At 34.4% G+C, this 27,899-nt stretch overlaps 1 protein-coding gene across 3 annotated transcripts; it reads right to left on the minus strand.

Moving 5' to 3' along the window:
* Nucleotides 1-27,497, minus strand: RASSF9 (Ras association domain family member 9). Of its 3 annotated transcripts, none has more exons than XM_059934723.1 (2): nucleotides 27,205-27,497; nucleotides 1-1,437 (listed from the first exon to the last, which is right to left on the minus strand). In XM_059934723.1, the coding sequence occupies exons 1-2, from the start codon at nucleotides 27,249-27,251 to the stop codon at nucleotides 174-176; spliced, it is 1,311 nt and encodes a 436-aa protein (XP_059790706.1). In that variant the 5' UTR covers nucleotides 27,252-27,497; the 3' UTR covers nucleotides 1-173. The 3 variants fall into 3 exon arrangements, with proteins under 3 accessions (XP_059790706.1, XP_059790705.1, XP_059790707.1); XM_059934722.1 differs by lacking the exon at nucleotides 27,205-27,497 and adding an exon at nucleotides 25,516-25,598; XM_059934724.1 differs by lacking the exon at nucleotides 27,205-27,497 and adding an exon at nucleotides 14,675-14,768.
* Between the last annotated feature and the right edge of the window lie 402 nt (nucleotides 27,498-27,899).

Genomic DNA, 27,899 nt, shown 5'->3' on the forward strand with positions numbered 1-27,899 from the left:
TTGGAACTCTTAAATCAAAAACAAACTTACAAAGTTCTCTAGTTTTTATTAACTACCGAACACTTTAACATGATTTACATTTTTTTTTTTTGCAGAATGGAATATTTAAAGTTTCCTACTAAATTAAACAAACACGAACAACATTAAAGTAGGTCAGAAAGAAGCCATTCAAATTATGTTGGCAACAGCACCGTGTCTCCTACAGTTGTTTCCGAGTCCTGACTGTGGTTAGAGCTGATACCAGTGTCCGAGTCTGTGTCATTTGAATACATGTTAAATACTCTTTGAGTAAAAGGAGGAACCTCCCCACTGCTGGTAGGGACCTCAGATTCCTTTCCCCTGTTTTCCTTTAGCTGGCATTCATCTTTGTTGCTAGTATGAAGGGAACTGAACTGCTTGGCCAGGAGCTCATATTCTTTAGCTTTCATCTGAAGCAATGAGTCACTGTATTTAATCTCTTTCTGGATGCCACTCAAGTAAGAGTGGATTTTCAAACCAGCTTTCATGCTTTTCTCCAAATCACACTTAACACTTTCTAAATTAGAGCCTTCAAGTTCACTTGAAGCTGCCCCTTCCACAGCATCTGCATTTATCTCTGTGCAAATACTTCTTACCTCTTTTTCTATTTCGGCAGAGAGCTTATCAGTGAGCTTTCTATAATATGTTAGTCGTTCCTCCAGCTGTACAATTCCATCACTTTCTCTCAGGTCCTCCGGAATCTGGTTTTCATCATACTCCAAGCCTAGGTTTTGCTCAACTTCACTGAAACTGGACATCAAATATGCATCCTGGACATAATTTTCTCCATCATTTTCTACCCGGTTGAGGTGGAACTTAGCTTCACACTTTTCAATTTCCAGGTCCAGCTCTTTCATTCTCTTGACTTGTTGATGAATAGTATGATCCTGGGAAATAATCAGATGAACTAATGTCTCCATACTATCTCGATCTTGGGAAACTGTGTCCTGCTTAATTTTAGCCAGTTTCCGGAAAGTTTTTCTGACTATTCTCTTTTGCTTATCTGGTGGTAACGTCTTCATGTAATTTGCTGGGCTGAGCTCCCACAGTTTTTCTGTGTTTTGCATTAATTTGGCTTCAGCTGTCCTCCACAAGGGAACTGGAAGAAAAGCATCTGCTTTAACCAAAACAAACTGCATATTAAGCTGCTCATCTCCCCATGCTTTCCAAAGCTTCAGGATTCTTGTTAGTGGGGGAAGAACCCGTTCAGAGCCTCTCCACTTTTCTATGATGCAGTAATCACTGGGCTTCCCCAGAAGAAATCGTTTCTCTCCAAATGTAGTCTCGTGTTCCTCAAGCAAAGCCTGGATGATGTCAGCAGAGGTGGTGCGTTTGGTTAGCCCACAGACAATCTTCTCTTCTTGGCAAACCCAAACCACAATTTCCTTCTCTTCTGAATCCATGTCTTTAGTTGGAGATCTGAAAGAAAAACAAAGTACATTATATTACAGTCATCACCTGTGTAAACTCAGAAAGATGATTTAACTTTAATACCCTTTCTAGATTTTACCCTTAATGAGAGATGCATTTTGAGGTTGAGACTACATAAGAATCAGAAGTTGTATGGCAAGAAAAAAAAAGTTAAGACCATGAAACATATCTTAATTTCCTTTTTAATTCCTAGTGGGCTCTGGAAAGAGCAAATTGTCATCAAAGACAACGGAGGCTATTTTATCTTTAGAAGTCAGCCACAATATAACTACAGTTAGAACTGGCAGAGTTAAGACAATAATCAAAGTGGAGGTTAATAAGAAGTAGAATAAGACTATTTTGCTGGAGCCTTAGGACTGGGGAATAACCATGGAAGCATAAGTAGGATGTTATTAAAGTCATAGAGTTGAAAATAGTCCATTACTGAAATTAGTGATTATTTAATTCTACGAGTATTTATTGTATGCCAACCATGTGCCAGACATGTCTGAAGATGCTAAACATACAGCAATAAGCAAGGGAGACAAGGACACAGACATAAATGTGTAATTAATATAATATCAGATAGTGGTAAATGCTAGGAAGAAAGTTAAACTGAATGAAAGGATAGAGAATTACTTAAGGAGAGGTCTACTTTATTTAAAGAGCTTAGGAGAGACTTCTCTAAGAAGGTGACATTTGAATAGGAACATAAATTCACACAGTTAGCAGTGACACAAGTGAAGATTCAACCCAAGGAAGAAAGCTGGCTCCAGAGTATACTTCTAACAGATACACTATAAAAACAAGTTTACAAGTTTGATGGTTTAGACGTGTAGATTAAATTGGAAAAAAATCATAAACTACTTCTTAAAGAGGAACTTTGTAACATAAATTCGCTTTTGATAGCAATGGAACCATAGCGCCTCATTAGAGCACCCAACTGGTCAAGGAAGGACTTTTCCCAATGGTCAGCCATGGAGAAGAGTATGTGGAAATGTGTTACCTTCTGTGCCTTTTTCTTATTAATCTTGTTCCTGCTTCGATGCGGTAATAAAGGATTTTGACTGGCCTGGATGACTCCCTTAGCTGACAAAACTCTCATATATTTAAAAGCCCTACTGCTATCTCCTTAGAGTAATCCCTACGTCCTGTTCCACTTTCTGGCTCGGGAAACATCAGTTCTGGGTCTGTAGCTAAGGATGACACATGAGTTATAAACGCTTCAGCTCTACACTGCAGCTGTGAAGACTGGGAAGCAGGGATCAGGGAGTCCTTCTGTATACTAGAATAATAATAAGGACATACATGACAATTCCCCAATACTTCCAGGATCCCTGCTCTAATTGGGATTCTCTTGTTTTGGAAGGAGCAAGTTCTTATATATTACAGCTTCCACTAGAGATCTGCTAGTTTTCAGCTCATGTGGATTATGTAACACTGACAGTCATTATGCACAATCAAGAAAGATATTATTATTTCCATATAGCATATGAGAAAATTAGTGCCTTTATTAATAGCCTCACAGTCCAACTGGTTCCAAACCCCTTTTTTTTAAAAAGTCTGCTCTAAATGTCCTTGTATTTTCTTGAGTCAGTTATATTTTGAGGAATTTTTACAACCATCATTCAAACCAGGTAATTTTCAAAAACTTCTGCCACTTGACTGAGCATGTTTAAAAGTAATGACCATTCTTTATTGAATGTAGGCAATAAATCTTCCATACCTAGTATAAACTTCATCATGTTTAATTCTACTTTGTAGCAGGCTTAGGATTTTGAAAATTGTGTTTATTTTATAGTATGGCTCCAATTGAGTTTCTATTCATTCATTCATTTGACAAATATTTGCCGAGCACCTCCTCTGTGTTTGACACTGTCATGGAAATGTGGATCATAGAAAGACTTGTATGATATATTAGACAGTATCCCTGGCTTATTGTAGGAAACACTGCTTGGGTTGGGAAGGAAACACTTAAATGTCAGTTCTAGTGCTAAGTTTCTTATTACATCAGCAGTTCCCAAATGTTAGACTGATGACCCCTGGTATTATTTCATTAAAAAATTTAGAAATATATAAAAGATGCAAAATAAATATTAAAAATAAACCAATTTAGGAATCTTATAGAATCACTACTTTTTCAAAATAATTGTTTTCATTTGGTCCCAGATCCATGTAAACCTAGTCATCTGATATAAGTAAGGAATTTAATTCTAGAGCTGGGGCTAAATAAAATGCTCCCTTCCCAACCTTTGGAAATTTACCATCTAGTATAAGTAATGACATCCCCAAACACATATATAACAAACGTTAAAAATACAAACTTACACTAGATAATTTGGTTTGTTATGTAATATAATATAACAAACTCATTACCTAATGATTCAAATTTAGCAGTTGAGATATATAACCTCCAATTCTAATGCAACAAAATAAAAATAAACACATCCATTGCATGACTTAGTGTTTGTTTTGTTTTACTCTGCTTTGCTTCTCTGTATGTTTATTGGAAGGAAGGGATAAAGATTTTTACTGGATCTTAAACTTCCCAGAGAACATACTATAACCACATAAAGACTGAAAAATCATAAAGCTTTAATTCATATGATCGCATATTCCAATAATTTACTTCTATTTTCTATTTTTATCCCAGTGTTTTAGTTCCATTTATAAATAACTTCATTGTTGATCTGATTAATATTATTTTTTTTTCTTTTCATATTTTACCTTTGCTCTCTCAATGTTACTTAATGGTACAAATTAAATTTTTTTCTGTATATTGGAATGTTTGTTGATAATTACTATTTCCAATCCAACAAAGTTACTTTTATTTTAGAAATGTCTTGGCTTGCAGCATTCTTGATTTTACTTATGTACATGGTAGTTGCTAATATCATCCCCATTTTACAGATAAGGCAACTGAGATAAAGACAGGGTAAGTAACTTGCCTAAAGTCATAGAGCTAGAAAGTAGAAATGTTCCTTCCAACTCTGGCTTTAGATGTTAACCTACAACTAATCCCTGAAAATAAATTACAATAGCCATTATGACTACCCACTCACAAATATTTCCCAATTTGTGAACTGATTACATTTCAAATGTGATTTTTTTAATTACTTGAAACTCAGTGCATTTTTCCTATAAAATTAAAGTTCCACCTTATATAATCACTGAAATCCCCATTTTGAATGCTTTTAGGTAAAGTATAAATTTGGTTCCTTCAACTCTATCATTCTTTTCTTTGAACATCCAGTATAAAGGCAAGTATTGAGAGCGTCCCATGTATCTGATTCTGTAATATTAAAGGAGTAGAGACAAAAAGATTCTCAGCAGATGTAAGGTTAACATGGATGGAGGTTGCAGGAGTGGTTCTCTCTAGATACTATTGGAGAAAGTAACAGCAGGTGGACATCGAGATAGGAGGCTATATAGGAATATAATAGCTGTTCACAAGTATAGGTTATTTACAGTGCAACTGGCTATAAATTGGGAACTGCTTGGATTGGAGGATTCAAAATTTATAACTTCTATGTTACATTATAGGGTAAAAGCATTTACCTAAAAATACTACGTTAATAAAAATAAAGTAACTACCTCACTGACATTTAATTCACACCAGTTTAAATTTTAGGTTAATTTGCTAAATGTTCATGTATACAATTAGAAAGTAGATATGAAAGTTTATAAGCCAGAATTTAATCAGGTCATGGTTTCATATAGCAAGGATATCTTCTTAACGTCCACTTCAGGGAGGCAGAAACAAAGGAGACATAAAATGTTTTAAAATGCCTTGCATAATGTTATGTAGGGTACCTCAAATTTTGCTTATGATTAAAACACACAAAAACCAATAAAGCTTAAGAAATTTTACAATGAAATAGTATTAACAATTGAATAAGATTATGGCTGTGTTTTGTCTTGATTTGAACTAGTTTATTTCAAGAATGGTCCATAAGAAAAGAGAAAATGCTCTTGATATCTAAACTGTGACTCCCACCAACACATAACTGTTGTACCCAATCATCTTTAACTACTTTTTAGTCATTGGAAACTGAATTAAAACTAATTTGAAACACTGTTCAACAGATATTACTACACATTCTAAATATATATTATACTACATCTATGATTATGTAGTATATATTATGACATTTCTCATGCACATACTTTTAAAAATTGTGTATGTATTTAAACACTTTATTAAATTTGATAATATTAATATATCCTAAGATTCTTATGGAAGAATTATTTTGTTGCTTAGCATGCTCTGTTTAATTTATTTTAAAATAGTTTATAATCACAAAATATGTTTGAAAATTATTTACATATACAGAAGAAAATAAAAAAAACATTCATAATGCTACAGTACCCATTTTTATCTAATGCTTTAAATTCTTTTTTTTCCCTCTGAAACATTAACAAGATTTATTTGTGAAGATTTGCAAAATAGATATTGTGGGAACAATCCTTGATATTTTAAAATATGATTTCCTCTTAACTATCACTAACTTAACTATCACTAACTCATTTTGAATTCCGATAAATCATTTTTTTTCTACTCCCCTGTACCCTTCACTGTAATACTGCAGTATATATACATCTGACTCACATTTCTCACAAGATTGCTTCAAATATCAGATAAGTGAAAGGAAAAGAGTGCTTTGAAAATTGTGAAAAATGTACTGGCTAAATATAGGTTATTAACTCTAATGGTAAAATTACTGTTATTATTACTTAATGCAGAGAAGGGTATAGTGTTTTTAGTATTGTTATTCAGTAACTTTACTGAGCTTGCTACAGTAGTTAACAATATTATTTTATAAATATTTTCCAACCTATCCCACAATATTTTTTCACCTGCTTTGACTAGTCAATATTTTTGCATGTACACTTCCAATATAACACAATTGTTTAGCTAATAAGAGATGTTTAGAAAGATCATTAATATAATCTTTGGATCACAGATGAGCTGAGAATGCATTTAATCTTAATAACTCTCTGATTTTGACTGAGTGTGTTAATGAAGCATATTACACTGAAAATAAATATATACATAGATTTATACATTTATCTGATTATTCTTCTACGACTATTTCATTATTCAGTTTTTGCCTTTTTAGAGTATCTTCATTAGACAATTAAGAAAATTTATATGCCAAATGCAGCTCTTCAACAATGTGTGTCAGCCTCACTTACAGGCACTTTTCCATATTTATTCTGAAGTAGAGTGAAAATATATGAGAATTTTTGTGAGAATTTTTGCATTTACTCTATTATCAATCAGGAACTTAAAAATATTTCTCCAGTGATAATTAGTTTTAATACCACAAAAACACACAGAATTAAGATGAGTTGGCTAGGAATTACAAATGCAACATTCATACAATTAAATATTTCTTCAACAAACGTTCACTGAGTATGGTGCACAAAGCACTGGGGAATAAATCAACTATTTAAATCTATTTAACAATTTAAATAAATCAACTATTTAAGTCTTAAGACTTTAAGATAACGTATTAATAGGATATTTTGATGTCACATTGAAGATCCCACAAAATAAGTATTTACAGAAAAAAGATTAAGTGTGAAGGCAGAGAAAAATAAAGGTAAATGGATAATATTTGGTTATCTTTATTCAGTTGTCCAGAAAAAATAAAAGGCATTGAAGTTGGGGCCCAGGAGAATAACTCAAAGAACAACAGTTCTTCCTAGTATCGCAGACATTAAAGTTTAATTGAAATTTGATGTATAAAACTTATCAGGACAAATATTTCATATTGACCCCTACTTTCAAAAAAATAAGAATCAAAATAATAAATTATTAATTAAGAATAATTACATTATGAGATATGCTTCTAAAACACAGTATATGAAAACTAGCAATCTATAGGTATTTATAGAAAATATTTGGATTTCTGAGTACATCTTTCCATAGAACCTATGTTATAATTCTTTGTTTCCTAAGCCAGCCTGGAAAGTATGATACTAACACAATCTAGCTGCCATATATAGGAGTGATTCTGAAATGCTCTTATTGCTTGACTCTCTTCAGAATCATATTCCATGCTTGGAAATCAAGAGTTACAACTTTTTCAGTTCCAAGCTATTGGTGGCACCTGTGTCTGCAAACAGTGACGCACAAGTCTCCAACAGATTGAAGGATAAAGACCTGTGAAGCTTTGGGGGCATATTGGGGGCATATCTGAATGTTGGCCCAATGCCCAAAGACTGTCCTCTGTTTCCTTTTTATTACCATTACTTATTATTTAAACTGAACACTCTCCTTATAAACCAGTTGTTCTCTACTAGGGGTGATTTTGCCCCCCAAGAGACATTTGGCAATGTGTGGGGACATTTCTTTTCACACTAGGGTCTGGGGGTGCTACTAGTATGGGCAGAGCAAAGAATGATCTAGACAAAATGTCAACAGTTGTGCTGTTGAGGAATCCTGATCCATATTTACAACAAAATATACTTTCATCACAGCTTTATCTATAGCCTTTTTTTCTTACATCTCCTGGAGAATCTATGAGTAAAATACATGAAAATAAAAATAACAAATAAGGGAGACATTTCCAATCTCAAGTAGACTAAAATAAACAACGCAAGTTGGTATTCTACTTAATGGAATGCAAATGGAACTTTTTCTCCTTTCACCCCATAGCCAATCTTTATGCTTATTATTATTAATCTGCCTAACTGGACTTCCCTCTGTTAATCCCAGAGCTGGTCCTAAGGCATACTAATATTTGCATTAAGATGCTATAGAACCACAAATATTCAAAATAGGGTTAATTTTAGTTCAGGAAAAAACGTGCATTCACAGACTTCATTAAGAAATAGTAAATCTTTCTTCTTCATTAAGAATAGTATTTGAGTGTCTGGCCACCAGATATGGGGAATGGACAGTGGGGTGAAAAGATGTGTGAATGAAATGACATGATAGAAATGGCCAAGGCGACCAGTGCAGTGCCAGGGCGTGGTGAGGGTTGGAAGTCAGCAGAAGGGTTTCATTATATTTCTCCCTTACTGCTTCTTTGCAGTCTATTCTGCCCTGGACAGAAGGGACAAAGACCAGAATTAAGAATGAAGATTCTGAGACACCTTGAGTTTAGGGGATGAGGAGGTCAAGATAATACCTGCAGTCTTTAGAGGACCAAAGGAAAATTCCCAGAGATAACCTTGGGAAATGAGAAAAAAAAAAACTATCACCTAGTTAAGGCTGGGGGTGGTGCAGGCATGTAAGATATGCCTAGATAAGTCAGAAACAGCCTTTAAAATACCTTAGCAATAAAACTACATGGAATATAACATTTTCTTGCTTTGGTTATTCAGAAGACACTCTGGAATATAATACTGTCTTGAAGTCACCATCATTAAATGAACTGGCATGCAACACTATATTTAAAAAGTCTGGTTATTTGTGCTTTCTGATAGCTGAATACAAAACAAGAGTTTCTATTATTCTATATTTTATCAGACTTTCGGCCAAACTAAGATATTGTCTTAGTATGTTTGTCCCATGCAGTTGAAATTAAATTAATGCTTTTCAGTCAAACTTCTCATTCCATAGGGAAGTGAGAATTGTCTCTAACATTTTCTTAACACATAATGCAATTAACTCCCTTTGAAATTTTGATGAAGCCTCGAAACATGTTTATACTCCTCAAAAGACATACATTTATTTTACCTGATATCATCATGCAATTCAAAGCCATAGCAAGGAACACAACCAGAATTAATACAATATATGTTATTCATTTATATATCCTGTATTCTGATAAATGTAATAAAAATTACAATACAGAGAAAAAAATACATCCTGCATAGAGATTCTGATCCAGTGGAGAACAGATTTTAATGCCTCATAATAGTCAGATTTTTCACAGAAAACAAAGATGTCTGTGAAATTATAAAAACCCTTCTTAGGCAGTCTGTTCTCAAGACATCTTACCCAAATAAGTTATCACAGGGAATGAGATCCAGTCTATATAACTCTTCAGTGTATAACCCACTATCTGTGGCACTCATATTAAAAACATGTCAGTAAATAACACTTGGAATAGACTAACTCAACAATGCAAGGTTCAGAAATGATGATTAGGAATGGGAGCAATAAAACAGTAATAAAAGAAATTTGATTTCAGTATATTTATTGCAGGCTCAAATCTAACAATACCTTGTAGAAATTCACATTGCTTTGAATAAAAGCATATAATTAATTAAAGAATAAAGATGGGTGAAGATAAAGAGCAAGTTTACTAAATCACGTTCCATACCAAATGTTATAAACTGGTATTTGAATTTAAAAACCCAGCTCTATACCAATTATGAAGTTTAAAATACTGAGGATGCCGTAAATAGTTTGGATGGTGAAGGTTTAAATTACATGTCACGGCTATTTTCGAACTAAAAGATCAAACTTCTAAATTTAATAGCATCTCTTCCCAATAATCAAAATTATCACAGTACAACTACAGTGAGTTTAGGTAATAAATTACTTAGCTTCACTACTATTATGTAAGAGAAAAATTTATATTTTGTGTACTATAATTGGCTTTTAATAAGAGAAAAGGAATGACCCAAACACAGAAATTTCAAGACAGAATTTGGTAAAGATAAAAGTTTAAATAAATGATTGACAAAAAAGTTCTACATAAATCAACTGAATCCATTCTAAGTTAGTTATCCCCCAAATAAATTGTCCTTTTGAATTATGGTATACAACTTTTTATAACTGGATTCAACATTCATTTCTTAACAGAACTGTAGTTTTAGTAAATGTAAATAAATGCTGAGGGTAAAATGCTACAGAAAATAAGATGATCTCAAGGGGGAAAAGTGGTGGGGGAGATGTGTGTGTGTGATGAATTGGGAGATTGGGATTGACATCTATACACTAATATGTATAAAATGGATAACTAATAAGAAAAAAAAAGTGCATCAAAATTCATTTATAAAACTGTTCATCCAGCATTGTTTGTTATTAACAATCCAACAAGATCTACATTCATACATTGTAAAACTATTCATTTCGAAAAATTAAAATGTATGTAAAAATTATATCATTTCTGTGTAAAAACATTTATATACACATCACACATTACACATAAAATGTATTAAAAAAGAAAGAATAAATACTAAGGGAGTAAATTTTTAACAAAAAAAAGAAAAGAAGATGATCTTTACGTTCGGAAATGTGTCATACATAGGAAGGAGAAAAGATATGTTTAGAGAGAAAGAGATTTTAAAAATTCAAGACCATCTTAAACATTATTGGAAATCATGAGATACATTCTGTATAAATATGCTACAAAATTTAAAGAATAAAAACAAGAATAATCAAAGTTGAGTAATATTTAATAAACAATAATAAGACATAGAAGTTGACCTCAATGTCTTCAATTCATTCTCAATTCCCATAACCCTTTGAAGAAAGTCAGATTAGGTAAAAGAGCCTCAAGAGATTTCATTTGGGACAGGATGCTGATTTGGAGCTTGTCTGTAAGGAAGACCCTTTCATATTTTTACTTAACATGATTATGTCTGGGCCTGGTAGTTGAGGAAAAGGTACTTGGAAAAAATAGTAAGGTGACTAGATAGAAGAACAATGGGATGTGTGTAAAAGGAGACATTAGATAATAATAGCTCACATTTATTGAATGCTTAATATGTGCCAGACATTGTTCTAAGTGATTTATACATATTAACTCATATAATTTTTGTCACAACCCTATCAGATAGGTCCTATAGTAAAATCCATTTCACAGATTGAAAAACTGAGACACAAGAGATTAAGGACTTGTTCAATTCCACCCTTAGCTAATAAGTGGGGGAAAATAAGGATAATGTGGAAATAAGGAAAATAAGAATAATTTGGATAAATGAGTTAGAACTGAATCCACACTGAGGAACTCCCTATTGCCTAATACAATAATCAACATATTTCATTAAGTTTTATCTCTGCAAACAAGATACCAAATCTGATTCAGATGTAGTAATCTATTGAGAAAAAAAGGCTTTTGTGGCATTATGAGAAAAATATTTATTTTATCCATTTGTTTATTACCTACTTCTATACATTGTCAATATGTACAGGATCATCTATCAATACAATATTTAATGATTGACTTTCTTGGAAATCTGAAGGCTTGTCAATATACAGACTCCTAATTCTTTTACCTTTTTAAGAAACAACTATAAAATTATTTTGCAGTTTCCCTGGTAGATATCTGGATAAAATATTGAATGCCCATTCAATTCAGTTTTTTTAGAAGTATTTTATTCATCCCAGCACCTAGATATAATTAAGCATTTATTTATATTTTTTCTATACATATACTTTATTTTTAGGAAGTTCTAAAGCATGATATGTTCCCTACTCATTTAAAAGCTATATTAACCTTTAAAACCTATTTTAAGTTTGTTTTGGCTATTTTATTTTTTTATTTTTATTTATGTTTTTATTTTTTTTAATTAATTAATTTATTTATTTTTGGCTGCGTTGGGTCTTCGTTGCTGCACGTGGGCTTTCTCTAGTTGTGGTGAGCGGGCTTCTCATCGCGGTGGCTTCTCTTGTTGCGGAGCATGGGCTCTAGGTGCACAGGCTTCAGTTGTTGTGGCTCGCGGGCTGTAGAGCACAGGCTCAGTAGTTGTGGTGCACGGGCTTAGTTGCTCCGCAGCACGTGGGATATTCCCGGACCAGGGCTTGAACCCATGTCCCCTGCACTGGCAGGCGGATTCTTAACCACTGCGCCACCAGGGAAGTCTCCTGTTTTGGCTATTTTCTGTACTTAAAAATTGATCACCTTAGGCACCCTGAAGGCATTTGATGTAAACCAAATATACTATTGACGGGATTCAAGACATGATACCCCAAAATATGGCACCTTGGTATACTGAATATGGTAAGCTGAAGGTGTTTTAGAAAATGGGAGAAACAGGGAGTTCACTTGGACTTTCCACCCAAGCCTCTCCCCTGAAACAGGTCCTAACACCCTCACTTGAGAGATGCCCTTCCTATACCTACCTGAAGGAAAGGAGCATCCTTATCTCTGAAGACAAAGGGATGAGAAGAATCCAAACAAACAGGCCCTGCTAAATTTCTCCCAGTTTACTATGCTTACTTCATATTCTTTGACCTACCTACCATACTTCTCCATGAATGTCCACTCTTCACTAAACCTAGCATAAAACAACACAGGTTTAACCATTTCTTTAGGTCTTCATTTCCTTAGGAAGGCTCCTGTGTCATGCAAAACTTACATTAAATCAACTTGAATGCTTTTCTCCTGTTAGTCTGTTTTGGTCGGTTTAATTTTCAGAGCCAGTCAGGGACCTTAAGAGTGTCAAGAAAACTTTTTATTCCTCTACACTATGCATAAAATTTAAAAAAAAAAACAATATTAAGTGACAATTTTCATTCTTTCTGTAAAGTACACACACACAGACACACACAAAATAAAGTTTAAGCAAAATTAAAATTAATGAAGCAGGCAAATGGTGAGGAAACTCTGACCCACAAGCTAACTCAACTCTGGTTATTTTACACAGAGTATGGCACGTGCCCTCTGAAGTAATATTTTTTGAGATCACAGTACTGCAGTCTCAGGAAGATAATCACAGGGCGTGTCAGCCACAAATAATACAAGTCTTTTCTTAGGTCGCTATGAAAATTTGGATCACTGTTTTGATAGATGAAGCATGAAAATAGTGCTATCAAATAATTTTCACTGAACACAGACTATTAACATTTTATTAAAACAGTTTTAAAATTGGAGTCCTTCAGAAAATTAATCACTCTATGAAAAATTGGGGCAGTCAAAAATTAAAACTACCTTGAAAATTAAAATTTTACACATACATACACATAGAAAAAAATCACTAGTTTTATGCTCTACTAACACCAGTTTAATTTTCTAGGGAGTAATAATATAAGCCAGTCACGTAGGACAAGAAAAATCCTAGACATTCCATACCTGCAGGGTGGCTATAATACTGTACATAATCCCCACAAACAGAGAAAAGGGAAGGGAATATGTAAAGAATGTGTATTGGGGACTATGGGGGTTAAGTAAACTAAGCTCATAGTCAAGATTCCAGAAATTGATTATACTCAAAATGTAAATATTTAACATGTAGTATTTACTAGATGAAATGCTGAGAAAATATCTAATCTCATTGGAAATTCTAGGGCTAACTTCCAAGTGTTACCTGTGCCTGACAAATACCTAAAGTTTCCTTATTGATTTATACTTTGTAAAGAAATATTTCATAATAACAAAGCATATTTATTAAAGGAAAGTTACCTAGCCTGAATATTTAGTTTAACGATAGCTGTAGTTATGTCAACTACTAACATTTGTTTTTCTTTTGGCAGCTAAGCCCGTAATTGGTTTTGCCTTCTTAGTGGAAGCTATTTCCTAATGATGGTGACTTTCAGCTTGTATCTGCCTGCAGCCACCTACTCTTCCCTCTCTAAATGTATTCTGAAATATGTTGGCAGATTTGAATGGCACTAGAAATATGTAAGAATTTGAATTATCCAGTAGGATAGCTGAAAATACAAGATGACCTCCTTTATCCCTGATTTCCATGTTCTGAACATACTCTATAATAAACAGTAATAAACTGTGACTTCCAATTGGAAGCTTCATCGAAAATAATCAGCTCTTCACATTAGTCACAAATCAATTACCTAAAGAGCAACAAAAAATTAATAACTTTTAGAAACAAGAATATACCAGGGCCTATCATGCCATTTTGTTAAGGAAAAGGAGCTACTTGAAAACATCACTGATAAGAGAAAAATACTGGTCATCTACATCAAAAGTATCTTATATCCATTTACTTTCCCAAAGTTTTTAACTCTTTAATATGCTCTGAATTTCACTGCTTTCACCTCCTCTAGGACTTTGCTTCATAATTTATCCCTTCTTAAACTCATTTTATCTTCTACCTTTACTTCTGGGCCTTCCTACTACCAGGTCACATTATAACAACCATCATTTGACCACATACACACCTCAACTATCTTTCCTTCACAAACTCAAATAATAACCCACAGTCACTTTCTCTAGTTTACCTCTTTCCGGGAACAACCACCATAAAGTGACTTCCACCCCCCCACAGACACCCAGAACAGAAATATTTCTTCCTAGGTTTATCAGAGAGCTAACCTCCAAACCCAAGTGCCATTTTTGGAACTGATCTGCCTCGACCTCTTTGTAATATTATGCATTGTGACCTTTTCCTCCCATTCTTGCAGCAGTCCATTCCTTGACTTCTTGATTTCACTCTCCACGGCTATTCCTTTCCCTTTCTAGCTTCTTCTCAGTTCTGACATGGGCCTTGCTTCCTCTGTATATTCAGTAAACGTAGGTGTCATGCAGGGGTGGCCACAAATTCTTTGCAGCTCCTTCCGTTGAGAGATGGAGTCTATTTCTTTTTGCTCGACTAGACCTTGGGACTAAGTATGGCCAATAGAATATGGTAAAAACCATGTGTGCGAGTTCTAGAGTCCAGGCTTCAAGAAATCTTGCAGCTTCTGCCTTCTTCCTCCTGTAATGCTGTCCTGAGACTGCTGTTTGATGAAAAAGCTTGAGATGAAAGACCACATCAAGAGAGAGAGAGACCCAGCCATCTCAGTTGTCCCATCAGAACCTAACCCTTGACTAACCCACTGCTCATGAGATAGCCAAAGTAAAACTCAGAAGAACCACCCCAGTTTACTCAGAAAATCATAGCAAACAATACATTGTTGTTTTCAGCCACTAATTTTTATCATGTCTTATTGCCAGTAAGTGATAACTGATACAATAGGCATCCCACAGGTTTCTATGACTCATTTCTTGTCTCATTATATACACCTTATGGGTGACTGTAATATCATCCACAGCTTTCTCAACCAATTGAATGATGATAGCTCCCAAATTTACTTATTTTTTCCCTTGAGCTCTAGACCAATATTCCAAACTTTGTTTTTACATGTTGATTTGATCTTTCTGTTACTCACAGCCACCTCAAATTTGGCCCATCAAAACTAATTCACCATCCTTTCCTCTCATATCTCAAACTATTCCACCTCTTGATTTCCCATCCTACTGAATGTAATCACTGTCTCCCCACCCTTTCTCTCAAGTTTGAAAACTGGGAGTCTTCCTAGATTCCTTTGTCTATCTCATTCCCCTTTAACAACCAGCCCCCATGTCTGTTTTACTCTTTCTCCCAAATGTCTCAAATATGCACCCTCCTATCTATCACCACTACTACAATTCGGACACCTTCCCGTCTTACAATAAGTTACTGTAGTAAGTTCGGACATATTATGTTATGATAAACTCCTGCCCACTTCACATTTGTGCTCCATAATATTGTCAGGCTTCCCTTTTTAAACTGCAAATCTAGTTGTGTACCTTCCTTGTTTAAAATCTTTAAATGGTTTCCAAGTCCTGCATTTTCAATTTGTTTACCTTTCTTCCTCTCCCTCATCACCCCTCCCCTCTCTGTCTCTGTCTCTCTCTTACTCTCTCTTCTGTTCTCTGTTTCTCTCCTGCCTGTTCCTAGAATTCCTTCCATGATCTGATTCCTCCAACTCATAGCCAAGCACTCTGTAATAGACACCTTGAGCTAGCTATTCCTAACATCTTGCTGATCTCTGACAGATCTAATGTGAGGGTAACTGGCTGTCACTGTAACATCTATCACCCTATGAATTGCTAGACTGGATTGAACTATATCTGCCATGCTTCTATTTTTCACTCTGGGCTTTTCCATAACCTATTTCCTTGGCTTGAAACACCTTTTTTCCCCTTTCTTCATCTAACTCTTACTCTGTTTCAAATGTTGCTTCCTCTAGGAAAATTCCCTTATCATCTCTGAATAACCCCATTCCCACCACTCCAGATGGAAATGGATGCCCATTCTTGATGCTTCTACAGAACCCATTGTACATTCAGTGGTAACATTTTCTACCTTCGTTTTTTGCTAGTTTGCCAGTCAGGTCCTGGACTGACTCTTTCATCTTTGGAGCCTAAGAGCCTAAGACAATAAATGTTAAATGTTCTTTTATTTTTTGGAGCATGAGAGGAGGAAGGGGGTTGTTGGGGAAATATATAAAGGGAATTTTTCAGTCAGCTAGGACCTGGTGGTTACAACTATCCCACCATATATTTTTGTAAATAAAATTTTGTTTAAGTACAGTCATGCTCATTTAATTATGTACTGCCTGTGTCTGTTTTCACACCATATTGACAGAGTTGAGTGGTTGAGACAGTGACATTATGGTTGGAATAACCTAAATATTTATTATGAGGCCTTTTACACAAAAAGTTTGCCAGCTCTTGACCTAGATGATTTACCTGCACCAAAAATCTAGATTTTGTTTATTTAAATACTAAAATATTATTTGAACTCCAATATCTATACAATAGTTCTGTGTATTATTCTTTAGGGGACAAGAAAGTAAAAATAATGTGGTCTTTAAACAGAAGAATGTATGATCTCATGGAAGTCACGGCTTTGTTTGGAAGTAATTTCAACCAAAGGCAATGACTGAAGGCTCACTAAGAGGATGGCTGTGAAATGCTTCATGGAGAATGAGTGGGTTTAACATAGGATTAGTCAGCGTGAAGGCCTTGGCTGGGAAACCAGTGTGTTTTGCCTTTAAAGTCCCATTCCAGGTGCAGTGTGTTCCATATTAATCAGTCCCATATGGATGTCAGGAGCGATGGCAGTAGGTTGGATGAAAGGCTGCTTTCACAGCGCAGTGTGTCCAAACACCAGGTGTTTGGAGGTGGAATATGTGGAAACATTCAAGTGACACCTTGAATTTTTTTACCCTTCACCCTGATGTTCTTCCCTCCCCCAAATTACCCTTGCCATTTTTTCTGTTCTCTATGATAATGCAACTATATTCCTATTTACTCAGACCCCAAATTGTAGTTATCACTGAATCTTTTTTTCCATCCTGATATTTTCTATTGTCCCCATACACTCAGTTTTGAATTCCTATAAATTCCGCCTCTATAGTGAGTCTTATAACTGTAATCTCTATCTGAAATTTCTTGTTCATTTATTGTTTGCTTGCTGTCTGCCTGTCCACCACTGTACTATAAGATCAATGAGAATAGAGACCTTGACTGCCTTTCTCATTGTTGTATCCCCAGCATCTAGAATAACATGTAGCACACATTATAAGGTAAATAAATATTTTTTGTTGAATACATGGACTTTATTATGATACTTTAAAATGTCTGCCTTGTATTTTAATTATTTATGTATGTCTGTGTGTCTACTAATCAACAAGTTCCTTAAAGTATGTTCCATATCTGATTCACATTTAATCTTAATAATGCCCTCAAAGTATGAGGTTCATTTGATATTTCTGAATTTTTAAAAATCATCAAATAACCATTATCTTGAGTCCCAAAAAGGGAAATATATACAAGTAGATGCCCAACCTGATAGAGTGGGATAGTTTAGAATGTTTTGTTTTTAGATGCTAAGGTAGATAAGAAAGCAATACTATAATATGCTCAGACTATGTAAAGCATTATATAGCACAAGCTGCCATTTTACTTAATTCTCTAAACTGTGATTACAGCAAGGTCTCCTAACTAAAAGTAGAACCACTAAAAACGATCATTTAAAAAAAAATAACTTAGTCTAAGTTTCATGCTGCTTATTAATAATTCTAGGAAAATGTTCTTTGACTTTCACTACTAAAGTAAAAGAACAAGCAGTCAAGAAATTAAAGCTAATACTTTGTGGTCCACTGCTGTAAAGTGCCTAACTTCCTGTGCTCTTAAAAAATATGAAATCTCAGAGGTCCAGTATAGCTTCATAAGTGCTTTTTCTAATTGCACACAACTCTTTTCTTCATATGAGACTGTAGTTATTGTATGTCTACTCCATGAAGACATCCATGGTTTTTCAATAGCACTTCTCATAGGTTCCACACAAATGTAATTATATGCAGAGCTAAAAATAGGTATCTTCAGTTTCTACTATTGAGGACTGTGGTCTCCCCCAAACTGATGTGCTGCTGCTAGATCTTAAAGTATTCTCAGTTAACCATAACTGCAGGGAACCAGAAGAATTGACAAATGTCATAGTAAATGAGGAGCATTAGAGGAACCAAAGATATTGGAGATGGCTGTAAAATGTCTTAGTCATTGGTTGAGAACAACAAGCATACACTGTGCAGTACATCAATAAACCCCAGACACAAAATTCCTACCGATTATATACCATCATTAGTAAGAATAAAAATTTGTTGAAATTGGACCACTATCTGCATTAGTGGAATTACCATTTAAAAGATCCACAAAATAGTAGAATAATTTAATTCTATAAGCTGATACACTGACTAGTTTAATATGATTATTAGAACAAATAGCAGTCAATTACAGTTGACTGTAAGTCTATTACTGTTATATAAACACATCCTTAACATTTTTTTCAATTGTAAAACACTGTTTTCACCAACCAAGCAAGATTCTGGATTCTCACCAAACTGACCATATTACTGCCTGCTTCCTGAATTCTTTTCTTTTGATTATCCTGAATCATTCTTAGCTTTGTGTGCTTCAGCCCCTCCTACATCTTTCTGTACACCTTGTTGTGTTCCCTTCTCTTGTCCAAGCCTGTCACCTAACTGTGGAAGTTTCATAAACACTATCTAATGTGATGATGCTCCATTTATTTTTCTTTATCTCCATTCACTTCTCTCTTATATACTTCTATTTAGAGTCAATCAAAAACATTTAGTGAGCACCTACTCTATAGAGGGACAGCCTTCCTAAGAGATTATACTTTCATTTTATAAATTGTATTATAAAGATAACTTTATTTACCCTGTCAATGATAGTTTCCCATGGAAGAGTGATTTTTTTTTTAAATTTCACGCATGAGATACTAAACTATAGTGCTCTTTTCTCAATTAGGAGTTTAATCCCCTAGGAATGAGGTGGTGTCTTTGCATGTTTGGTATAATACAAAACACAGAGTTTACCAGTCCTAAAGAAATAAAATAAAAAGATAGCTACTCCTAACATTCTTATATTTGTATTACTAAACTTAAAATTGTGCTTAGCAAACACTCAATAATTCTTAGATATTATAATTTATAAACTAATCATATCTCTTTATAATTGGAAATAAACACATTTGACTTTTACCGTAATGGTACCTTTCCTGGTGGAGGTTATGTGGCAATGCATCATGTTTAGGTAAAATAAAATTACAAAAAAAATACTTCTTTCAATTCTATTTTTAAAAAAGTTTTCTTGAAAAAAAGCAGGACAAGAGAATTAAATTCTACTCTGCAGAGGGAATTTTAAAACCACAGAAGCTTAGAGATGAAAGGGACCTTAAGTACCCAATTCAATCTCTCATATTATTAGACAAAGATAACACTAAAATATTCAAATTATGTATCCTTTGTTCTTATCAAAAGTCCACAAAGACACATAAGGAACTGTCTCTTAAACTACGCTATGCATTGCAAAATCATTAATAGTCTCATAATTTTGCTCAGATGTGGTGTGAGGATTAAACATAAAAGCTGTCAGAGTTGAAATATTTCATCAAGATCCAAGGATAGTATTGCACAACATTTATAGACTCACTTCTAATTATAGTCAGTAATTTATAATGTATCTCTTTGTATCTAGGGAGGAAAAGAGATCAGTGATGATCAGGAAAAGAGAACAGATGTCCTAGTGAGTCAAGGTTGAGATTTTGAAGGCCCTAATGTCATGTTTAGGTGTTAAAAACTTAGATATACTTCATAACCTATTTAATCCAAGAGGCCTGAACAAGGAGTGAATATTTACTGAGCTTTTATTATGTCCTAGCACCGTGCTAAATTTTTATATATAATCAGATTTAATCCAAATTCTTGATGGTTTAGGATTAACTCTATTTTAGAGATGAGAAAACTAAATACTAAATAGGCCATACAGAGTAATGGTTAAGAGCATGGATTCGAATTCTGTCTCTGCCACTTATTAACGGTGGCACTGCTCTGGGTCTTAATTGGCTTACATGTGAAATAGGGGAAATACTAGTACCTTCTTCAGAGTGTAATTTTAAGTATTATGTAAATTACTTAGACCAGTGCACATAGTAAATGTTATAAGAAGTATTAGCAGAGGTGGATTTACCCTGAAGCTAATGAAGTTTAAGCATAATGGCTTCCTCATTTGCATAGTCCCATTCCGAGGCCCCATAACGACCTTAGTGATATTATTAATCAGAACTTTAAAGAGCAACTTAAAGAGCAACCCCTTCAATTGTCAAACTTAAATTTGCCTTTGCTTGTTATTATTGTTATTGTCATATTAGAAAGATGAAATATTTGCCCCAGTGCATACAACTAGTAATGGCAAATCTGAGATATGACCGAAAGTCTAGGTGACTAAAGAGCTGGAGTTCTTAACTAAGATAATTTTCTGCCTGTTTCTAGCATTTTCCCTTTGTCTTATAACTGTAATTATCTTATAGAAAGAGCATAAATCCTCCTTTCGTGTGAGAAAATAAGTATTTCCCCAATTGTATTTCCCTTTTACCTCCAAAGGAGGAGGAAATGTTCCACATTCAACCATGCGGTCTATAGTAGCCAACTACCATCATCCACCAAACCTCACTCACATACATACATGGTTGCATTCAAGGAGCATGAAAGGAAGTGAGAGCATCCCTAGAGAAGAATGAGTTACCCTGCACCTTGGTTTGTTCTCTACCAGAACTCCAGTAAAGTCTCTGACAGCATCTATTTCTCAAATATGGCCCTTAACCATTTGAAAGCAAGGAGTTAAGCCTAGAAGCAGGGATGATGAGAGATCAACCTTGAATTTATGGATTCATTCTTTAACTTACCCATGAATCCATTCACCACAAATGTACTGATTTACTACTCTGACACAAGTGCTTTATGGGGACCAGCTGTATTTGGAGAGTATATGTTGAATTCATTTATTCAATCAACAAATATTTATTGAGCACCTACTCACTGTTTATCTAGAAAGAAACAAGATAGATGAGGTCCTTGATCTCACTGAGTGTATACTCAATTTTTTTATAGATATCTTAAGTCCTTTTACTTATAAAAACAGAGGGCATTCTAGCCTGCAGATATAAACCTTTGAGAATAATTTGCCTTGTTTGTCAGCATATTTAATACCCATTGCTCATTTTTATTCTTGAAATATTTTTCTTATCACTGCCAATGCTAAATGTCTCCCCAAGGCTCTATTCCATTCATATAAGTAATTACTTTGCCGTCGGGTGACCATTCACATTACTAATCGCTTTAAATTACTATCAACAGATATGCAAACTTTCTCTAGAAGGTGTAGCCTTACAACAGGCTCCACAATAATTGAATCACAATCTATTTTTAAAAACCAAATAATTGACTCTTAAGAAATCAATGTTTTATGTGTTATGTGTGTTTTGCCAAAGCGGTGTCTTTTAAAACTCCTAAGCAAGTATACATGAAAGAACATTAGCACACAGAAGTATGCTGAACTTTTTCCTTTCACATGTACTCGGTGCAGATGGCATGTTGCCTTATTTTAGAAAGCCAATATGCTAGGGACAAAGAGATCTCTTGTCAAGGACTGGAATACACATTCACCTGGGAGAGGTAAACTCATACTCCTACTTCAACTTTCTTTCATTTTTAGAACTAAAATCAAAAGAAGAGAACCATACTTTTGTGAATTACCTAGAGCCATTATCAGATCTCCCAAACTACATACCAATCAAATAACATCAAAACTTTCGAAGTTATGTCCAGCTAATAAAGAGGCTATGTAAATAAAATTGTTAACCAGCTATATACTTTTAAAAACTTTTAAAAAATCCTTAAGATTTTCACCTTGACATGCTTCACGAATTGATACGGTACATAATAAAACATCTTATGTAGTGGATTTCAGTTGGGTTATAGTTTTTCTGAGTAACAATTCAAGATCTAACCTAGAGCTCAGTTTCACGGCTGCCACTGCTCTCAGGATATTTTTGCCAGGGATAGAGCATTCCAATCATTGTTCCTAATGCGCTGTCTGCTGTCAAGTAATAACTACTTAAGTTACTAGGTATCATCAGGGGAAATCTCTTTCAGGAACACCTGGGAACTAAAAAGATGTATGTCCTCAAATATCCAGCATTTCTCAAGCCAATTTCAGGGCCCTTTCAAATATTTATTGGAGGTTAGACAAAACAGTACAAGATAATTTCCTGTTCTGCAGAATTCATAAATTACCATACTTCTAATTACAAAAAGAAAACATCCAGCTTGCCAGCAACTTCTACCATGACCACAAAACTCAATTCTTCCTTCTGATGAAGTAACTGTGGCATGAGGTGCTTAAGAGAGCAATATGAGGCACCTGGTTTTAAAAAACTTGGTTAGATATGTTCTAATTCATTCAAAAGCAAATTTTAATGCAGATTTTATGTGTCAATTATACAACAATAGAGCTGTGTTATTTACTTCTAATAATTTTATTACAAATATATTTTTTGGAGACTTTTTTGATTTCAAGTTGATATTAGGACAATGCTTGTTATCACCTGTGATATAGGTATAGGAAAAGCCAAAAGAAAGCCAAGAGCTGACTGAATGGTACATAACAATAATTATAAGGCCTTATTCACTAAATTAGATCCTTTCATATTCATTGTTATTATCAATGAATCACCTGAAAGAACAATTCTAATTTTATATTTCCAACAAACATATGAAATACTGCTTTACTCTGGCAATTTTTTGCTCCTAGCAAGGTTTGGTAAAAAGTCCAACCAATTTTCTGCCCTCAAATTTTATTAATTAAAACACCAAGGAATCATAACTCCCAACCAAGTATCCTCAAAATCTTTAAAGTGACATTCCACTTTTCTGAACTTATTTAAAAAAATGTTGCTGATTGCTATTTAGAAGCATTAGCTTTTATAGCAATCATTGTTTTGAAAATAGAACCTACAGACGGAACTTATGTGAATACTTGAATATGTTAATAATCTAACTTCAATTGTTGAATGAGCATATGAATGTCAAGTAAATTCATGCTTCATTATTTGCTTCTTTGGGTTTTCTATGAGAAACAAAAGCCACCTAGTGACTTTTAGAAAATATTTTCAGAAACTTGAATAGCTTATTGAAAAGAAAATATCTAGACTCTCCAACATTTTTATTCTTCATGTGAACAAAAAGTTGCTTAAGAAGGTAGTTATCAATCTTTGGGATTCAGTCACAGAACATTTTATTATTATGGAACCAAAGTAAACAATCCATCTCCTGAGACCAAAAGGTCTTCTGAAAATTGTACTTTTCCTATTAAATGTTATGACAATTAGAAAACTTTAAAAAAATAATTCTGACTGTAAGCATAAAGATTTTAGATTGGCTCCATTTCTTTTATTTGCATGAAAGTTAGAAACGAAAAGCATCAGGGCGGGGATGGATGGGATGAATTGGGAGATTGGGATTGACATATATACACTAATATGTATAAAATAGATAACTAATAAGAACCTGCTGTATAGCACAGGGAACTCCACTTCGCTGTACAGTAGAAACTAACACAACATTGTAAAACAACTATACCCCAATAATAATTTAAAAAAAAGAAATGAAAAGCATAAAATGTTTGTGTGTCCAAATAAAATCATTTTGTGACAAAGTATTATTTTCAGATTTCCTGAAGACTGTTTTCCAGATTTTTAAATCGAATGATTCTTAACATTTAGAAAATATTTTCTGGTAGGGTAGGATTAGCTTGGTGTCCAAATCCATATAATTATTTGTCCATCTCCCTGGTTTTGGGATTTTATCAAATATCAACCAATCCTTTATAAAGTGTTCACTTTTATATAATACCAGCTGATCTCAGATGATGACTAGAGAATAAAATGATTACTGTGTTTTTGATTTGAGTACAAATTATAATTTTAGTTTATAAAATTATATAAACAACTATATTATATACGTCCATTACATACCAGGCACTGTCCTGGGAATTAGAACACAATGGGGACTAGACAGATATGGCCCTGCCCTCTTTAACCTTTACAGTGTGTGTTTTCTAAAAGCTTTTTATGCCTCATACTTTGAAGTTTCATTTGTTTTCCATCTGTCTCTAAAACTCTCAAATATCCATGTATTATGAAACTATTTACAGAGGTACCTTAGGAGGTTCAATCTTGGGTGATTAAATATTCTAAGAGTGAACAAAACTGAAAAGACAGAACAGGATGCAGAAAAATTCAATAAACTTTCTCAAAATTTTATGATCTCAAAATCCTAATATTCCCTCGAAAAATCCTCATTTTTTCCTGCTGACAAAGATACAATTATGTTCAAGTTGTTCTTTTAACTGTATAAATGTTATATCACAATGTATACAAAAATATTGCTCAAATTTTTCCTTTACATTCTACAAGGAATTTTATACTATATATTTGAAGAATGCATTGGCTGTTATCAGATAACTGTTTTATCATCAATCGAAGAATGAATCTATCAAAGGATGAATCACTTGTCATTTAAGGAAAGTTATTTGGTTTCTATATTTTGGAGTGGAATTATTTAAATCATTATAGAGCCCAGGAAATGAAACTGATAAACTTAATCATGTAACTGAGTTTCATCTGTAGTTTCACCTTTGTGAAGGTGAAAAAACAAAACAGACAAAACAAAAATATCTCATCTATATCAAAACTTAACCTTGAAAAAAACAAATATACATTAATTCTATTTCAACACACCATGTGGTTTATTTACTGCTTAGTTTGAAATACCCATATTTTTATGTCCCTAGCCACCCTTGTGGTTTAAGGATTGGAAAAATACAAATCTTTAAAGGGAGGCACTCAGTTATTACAGCAACTCATGCACAGCCTCACTATTACCACTTTCCGCCAAAACTCATGTTCATAAAAAAAATCACCTTCAGGAAGCACCATTCCATTTTCTCAGAGCAACTTAAAATACTATTAAGCTCCCCATCTTTTATTGTTTCCTTCCACTTTTTCCTAATTTTGCGTAGAAAAAATATTAAAAAATGTTTGTATACTCACCTCCCTGAACGAAAGCTAGTTTTATGGGTAGAGTAGATTTTGCAGTGGCAAATTAAGGCAACAAAAGTGGCCATGTGAGGGAAACTCACAGGGGTGCATGCAGTTTTATTGCACTGTTATTTGGCGTACCAATGACAGAATTCTTGAATTAGTTAACACACACACACACACACAAATACACAACAACTCTGAACTACAGGGATAGTATTCAGAAAGATCACTATGCCAAAAACATAACTTGTTTTGTAATACCATGAACTTTCCTGAAGTAATTTTTTATATATTTTTACAGCATTTAAACAAACACACCTCAAAAATGATGCTACTGAAAAATCCTTTAAAAAGTAGGAAGGATTTTCTTTTGGTAAGGGGAGTTGTCTGAAATATTTTTTAATGCATCGACACTACGAAAACACAAGCCTATTTTTGATAACTATCACTACCATATTTTTTAATACTACCCAGACATATTTCTTTATTTTAACATACACACAGTTTCATTAATTATCATAAATACCATATTTATGTATTTGTGGCATATCAAATTATTAGAAAATAAAACAGGTTTAGAAAGTTTGATAGTATTGATTATTGCTGCTTTCGTTTCTTAATCTAGTCAACTAAATCATAAAGACTTTGGAATGAGGTAATAACAGAATTTTTCAAGTAGACATTCATGCCCAAAATAAAGTCTGGAGATTTACTTTAAAGTTGTACCACTATATTGTCATGCAGACCCTCTAAAATAATTGTATCATTTCCTACCATGTAATTGTATGCTTTTAAATTGACACTAAGTAAATTATGACAAGTACAAACAGGTGTGATTGAGAGAAGAGTTGTGGAAAAGCCCTTATGCCAAAATAAATATGTTTAAAAAGTAAAGCCCGTGTCTACAATTATCCTCACATTTTTTTAGGCATAAAAATGTAGCGCTTGAGTTAATAAAATATTTAATAGGACTGATACACACATACTGACTCAAGAAAAATCTGTGTGTGTGTGTGAAATATGTTTATTTACACAATGGGCATTGCCGGCTTGAAAACAGCAAATCAAATCAAAGTAAAATAGTAATAATAAGGATTAAGAAGGACAGCTGTTTGAATCCTTTTTTTAGTGCCTAAAATCACCTAAATTTCTCAAAGATTTTTGAAAGAATGAGTTCACAAAAAGTTTCTCTACAGAGTATTTTCACTTTGGGAAATTTCCAGGTTTTAGGAATGCCCCACTCAAAAAGGGAGGCAAAGCATTGTTTCCGGATTGTATCAGCAGCTCTGTTTTTCTGTTCTAATTAGTGGCTAATAAATTCTAGTTATATCTTCATCAAAATGTTAACTCTTCCTATAATATACTAAAATTCTGTCTAAAGCAAAATAAAACTTGCCATCCCACTACTCTCAAACAGGCAAGGCAACAAAAACGAAGAGGGTGTGCTAGTGGTGGAAACCAGAAGTGGCCAAAGGGAGAAAAAAGGAGTCAAAATAATCATCCTTTATTTTCAGACATCCTTGAACTGGTCACTGCAATCACTGTTACTGGAACAATATCCTCACCAGTTGAGTGTACATACTAGTCCTAACTCCCTAGAGCTTTGTTCCCCAGGAGCAATTTTCATCAGAATCTAACTGCAACAAAACACATACTTTCACAACAGAAGCTCCCGACTACACACACGCTGGACTTTACCTGTTTTTATGCCGAGTCTTTAGCAAGTTTCTTCCAAAGGGAGCCATGGTCCGCCAGGCCAGCGAACAGCAAGGACAGTATCTCAAAGTTCTCTGGGGATGGGGGTGGGGATGGGGGGATATCTGGATTTCTAGGGTGAAGGGAAGAGACCTGGAAGCTTCCTCTTCACCTCCTCAGATGCTCCTGGCTTTCTGCTCATTAGTAGCCGCCTGAAGGGAGCTGCTGGAAGTTGTGCAACTGTTGCTTAACTTTGAACTGCGGGATTGCTGGGCTGCTGCACCTTTGGAGACCTGCCCAGCTTCAGCCTCGAAGACGGCGTTTGGAGGCAGGAAAAGGAAAAGAAAAAAAAAAAAAAAAGAGAGAGAGAGAGAGCGAGAGGAAGGGAGGAGGACTCTATTGTGTTCTATAGTTATTTGCAGACTTGCTAAAAGAGCTGCCACCCCACAGGTATGGCAATACCCACGGAATGGGAATTTCACTCGCTCTGGAAACCCCCCTCTCCCGCTCTCCACGCCCAACCACACAGGGTGAAGTGAACACACATAAAAGATCTAAAAGTAAATACCCCCACCTCCCATCCAGCTCCAGTCTGTGAAAAGTAATCTGACCGAGGCAAGCAGGAGTGAGGGCCAAGAAGTCTTTGCCCAGCGGTTCGACACAAAACTCCCCCGCCCGGGGTGTCAGTGCTGTAACAT

Source organism: Balaenoptera ricei, chromosome 10 (assembly GCF_028023285.1).
Source record: "Balaenoptera ricei isolate mBalRic1 chromosome 10, mBalRic1.hap2, whole genome shotgun sequence".
Taxonomy (NCBI): domain Eukaryota; kingdom Metazoa; phylum Chordata; class Mammalia; order Artiodactyla; family Balaenopteridae; genus Balaenoptera; species Balaenoptera ricei.

Bases quoted from the DNA above. Each gene is read 5' to 3' on its own strand.
- RASSF9 (XM_059934722.1), bottom strand. From the start codon at position 25,589: ATGGCCACTTTTGTTGCCTTAATTTGCCACTGCAAAATCTACTCTACC. The intron at 1,438-25,515 runs GTGAGTATACAA...TTTTTCTTTCAG, and splicing joins ACTAGCTTTCGTTCAGGGAG to ATCTCCAACTAAAGACATGG.